The following is a 3,951-nucleotide window of genomic DNA, read 5'->3' on the forward strand; positions in this document are numbered from 1 at the left end:
AAGGCCAGTGTATTATTATAGGTAAGGATCAGATATAATATCATTTTTCTTATTACACTACTAATAAACACTCCTATTTTTCTCTTTATATTTTTTTTTACTATTATTATTATAGTAAACTATAGGAGTCCGAAAGTCGAAAACTACTTTCGTTACACTTAGCTCCGTCGAAACTCCAGTTGGTTCAGTAAACCTCTCTGTTATCATGAATGCAACGAACGGAGACAAACTACAATTCTTCCTGGACTTCCTCGTCGTAGAAAATGTCCCTCCAGGTATAATTATCGGCACGGATACAATGGCACCTTATGCAGCAAATATTCTATATGAACCGCCGATGATTTCTTTTCTGTCAAATCCTGGACTAACATTCCGCCTTTGACGTGAGGAGAAACAGCACGCTCCGAATGTGTTCAGGGCAGTGGTATCCCATTGTCAGGTCATCCGCCCGGGATATCAAGCTCTAATTTCAGTGCGATTAACCAACCGGCAATCAGCCTTTGATACACTCCTAGAACCGGTGTGTCTGAGAGGAGGAAGAATTGCTGTACAAGCTGCGAGGACCATCGTTAAGGCCGGGAATCACCATGTACATTTTCCAGTTGCTAACGCTGGCAGTGAACCAATTACACTTATGCCTGGAGAGCTCGTTGCTTTGGCACAACCGTTTTCGTTCTCCGCGTACGTCGTAGCTCCCGCCCAAAAAACAGAAGATACTGATATCACGGGAGAGAAACATCATAGACACTTATTCCTCGAAGCCTTGTCTGCAGCCCATTTGAATCCCGAGCTAACACCAGAACAACTGAAAGCAGTAAAGGAGATGCTCTGGAAACACCATAAGGCTTTCTCGTTGGATGGTCGTCTTGGCAACACCAACCTTTTATCGATGGATATTAACACGGGGAACGCCAAACCAGTCCCACTAACTCCATATCGAGCGTCACCACGAGAGCGCGAGGCGATTAAGAAGGAGGTCCAAGAACTTATGGCGCAAGGGATCGTCGAGGAGTTTAACTCTCCATGGGTCGCTCCAGTAATCCTTGTCCCCAAAAAGGATGGTGGATTACGTTTCTACGTCGACTTCCGGCGTTTAAATGCGGTTACCGTCGCCGATCATTACCCTTTACCGCGGATAGACGATCTCCTCTCTCATCTTTCAGGCAAGTCATGGTTCACTTCCTTCGACGCTAACAAGGGGTCCCACCAGATTCCTCTCACCTCTGAAGACGATCGTGCAAAAACGGCATTTCGAACTCATCTGGGCTTACATCAATATACGCGAATGCCGTTTGGGGTAAAAAACGGGCCCTCAATTTTCCAACGACTAATGGACCGCCTTCTCGGGAAACGCAAGTGGAAGATGGCAGTAGTCTACATCGACGATCTTATCATCTCAAGCAAGACCTTTGAGGAACACCTCTCTCATTGCTCCACCATTCTTTCACTCGTCATTAGCGGCGGCCTCACTCTATCACTGAAGAAGTCCTATCTCTTCTTCCCGAAGCTGACGGCACTTGGGCACTCTGTTTCAGGACTCGGGATAGCAACCTTGGAAGACAAAACGCGCACGGTAGCTCAGTGGGAAAGACCAACTACTGTAAAAGTATTGCAAAAATTCTTGGGCTTAGCAGTATACTACCACATGTTACATATGTTACTTTCAGATCTTCTTAATCTCTGTGTCTACGTATCTACGTCATCATTTATTGGATATATATACGTACATTTGAGAATGTAATAAATCAATAAGGAGTTAAATCTTCCTCTCCAACTAAAAACCCCCGTCACAATATTCGAATAAAAGCTAAGCCCCAAAATTGATGGCTTGGTTTGATCCCAAATTAGGGTTTTTGCCAGCGGAGCTTAAAACTAGTTTATTAGGCGCTTGATTAACCTTGGAAAACAGGTACATAATCATACCCTGCAGGTATTCCTTAATATAGTGTAGATCGCAAATATTTTTACAATGATATTCCGATCCATTCTTCTAGGATAGTTATTGATTAATTAATTAATATAGGAAATATGACATATAATTGCAACGGTTTTTCGGCAACCTGTATTGTATATGTCGTCCTGCTACACATATTTAGAATGGCTTGCCTTAGATAATGTTTTAGCTTTGTAATATTACGCCAGTTTTACATTAGCCATTTAACGCCAGCTTGTATTATGTAAAGAATGTATTTTCTGAAGTTTATAAATAGTCCTTGATTTTTGTAGAGAATAAATTAATCAATCTTTTCTTGAATTACTTGAATTGGAATATTTGGAACTCCGAACCCTCCAGAACTCGAGAAGAATTACAATATTCCATAAAAAAATCCATATATCTATCCATATAAAAATTCATCAAAGTCTTGAAAAGAATCTCTTAGGTTAGAAAATATTCAAATAAATCAACGTTTTGTACTGCAAGAAAATAAAGTGTAGTAAAAGGTAAAAATATCTTTATTACGCAGTGACCTGGGTCAATTCAATGCTAACAGAGTACTTTTAAGAAAAAGGTTTTACAATGGTACTTAATTTATGAATTGTTGCTATCTTTCAAATACTTAAGATAGCTCACATGTCGCTCGGAAAATAACTCCGAGATATTTCGGCTATCAATAATGCCTATGAGTTGTGGCCTTATTCGACTATCAACGCTGCGCGTTTCGTAATTATGAGAATTAATAACCATCGGCGAACCTGGAAAATTAGCCGGATATGTAATCATAATACGAATGATTCCATGTTGGCTACGTTGCTTAAGAATCCTCAAAAGTGGCACTGTGCGCTCCACGTCGATCATGTTGCCATTTTTATCATGATATAATAGATCCGGATCAGTCGTTCGGAGAGAAGCATTATCAACATGGTTGCGTAGCTTAACCTGGACAAGAACAGGAAGATGAATTTCTCCAGAAACTCCGCGAATTTGCACAAAAAATATTATATCAGGACCTGCAAAATTGTCCGGAGCGAAAAAAGCGGGTCTTGAAGCAGCATCGTCTTGCAAATATTTAGAGAGATTATATTCAGAACTCGAGAGAAATAGCTTGACATTCGGAAATCTTGGCTTGGTTGGAGTCACAATTTCCGCAAATTCAAAAAACCAGGGCAGATCCAAATCCTCCAAACCGCGAAATAGCGTCAGTTGAACTAACTTTTTCGTTCCATCAAAAATACGTTCCATCTCTTCGGGGATACAGCGTTCCCAAAGTTTGCCAATTATTGCAGGATCAGACTTGAAAGAGGCCATTGTTTGGTATATGGCGTCAATCATTTTGTGTCGATCATGAAAAAAGCTAATAGCCGCCTTGATAACCAGTGGTTCATCAATGAAAGCCGCTAAACCAGAGAACGGGACTGAGATCATGATGGATTCGGCTCTACCTGGTATTATTTCCTGCTCTTGTTGAACTAATTTATCAATCGAAATTTCGCCTGATTTTACACGTTCTAGTCTGGGGTGCTCGAATGGCAAAATATAACGCATACGACATAGTCCTTTTTCAACCAGTTGAAGGTCATTCCCAATAAAATAGCGCGGTTGTCCTGAATAAACGTAAGTTAATACTGCATCGTGTATTTGCTCTAGGAGTTGCCAGCCGCCTTCTGATTTTTCAATTTGAACAAAGGTAGCATAGTGCGAGTATTTCGAACTAATTCTTGAGGTAGTTGGCCCCCCTTCTTTCGCAGTGGTACCCGCTATTACTTCATCTAAAGCTCTATCGTAAGAATAACCTCGTATCATTAATTCAAGGCAAGTAACAAGCGGGCGATAACGCCCGCGACAGAGGTTAAAAGCTTGTAAGGATTGCTCCCGAGAGATTTCCAAGAATCGCGATGCATATGCATGAACTTAGGGTTAGGGTTAGGTTAGGTTAGGTTAGGTTAGGTTAGGTTAGGTTAGGTTAGGTTAGGTTAGGTTAGGTTAGGTTAGGTTAGGTTAGGTTAGGTTAG

General features: G+C 41.1%; 2 protein-coding genes across 2 annotated transcripts; one reads left to right on the top strand and one right to left on the bottom strand.

Moving 5' to 3' along the window:
- Positions 1 to 263: 263 nt before the first annotated feature.
- VTP21DRAFT_10270 (uncharacterized protein) lies at positions 264 to 1,741 on the top strand (the record flags this gene model as incomplete). The annotated part of the gene is made up of 2 exons (XM_069389588.1): positions 264 to 275; positions 389 to 1,741. 2 exons carry the CDS (start codon positions 264 to 266, stop codon positions 1,739 to 1,741), a joined length of 1,365 nt encoding a protein of 454 aa, XP_069245448.1.
- A 789-nt stretch (positions 1,742 to 2,530) lies between these two features.
- VTP21DRAFT_10271 (uncharacterized protein) lies at positions 2,531 to 3,742 on the bottom strand (the record flags this gene model as incomplete). Its single annotated transcript, XM_069389589.1, has 1 exon — positions 2,531 to 3,742. One exon carries the CDS (start codon positions 3,740 to 3,742, stop codon positions 2,531 to 2,533), a length of 1,212 nt encoding a protein of 403 aa, XP_069245449.1.
- Positions 3,743 to 3,951: the final 209 nt, after the last annotated feature.

The sequence above is a fragment of the Calcarisporiella thermophila genome (assembly GCF_041956535.1).
Source record: "Calcarisporiella thermophila strain CBS 279.70 unplaced genomic scaffold VTP21scaffold_69, whole genome shotgun sequence".
Taxonomy (NCBI): domain Eukaryota; kingdom Fungi; phylum Calcarisporiellomycota; class Calcarisporiellomycetes; order Calcarisporiellales; family Calcarisporiellaceae; genus Calcarisporiella; species Calcarisporiella thermophila.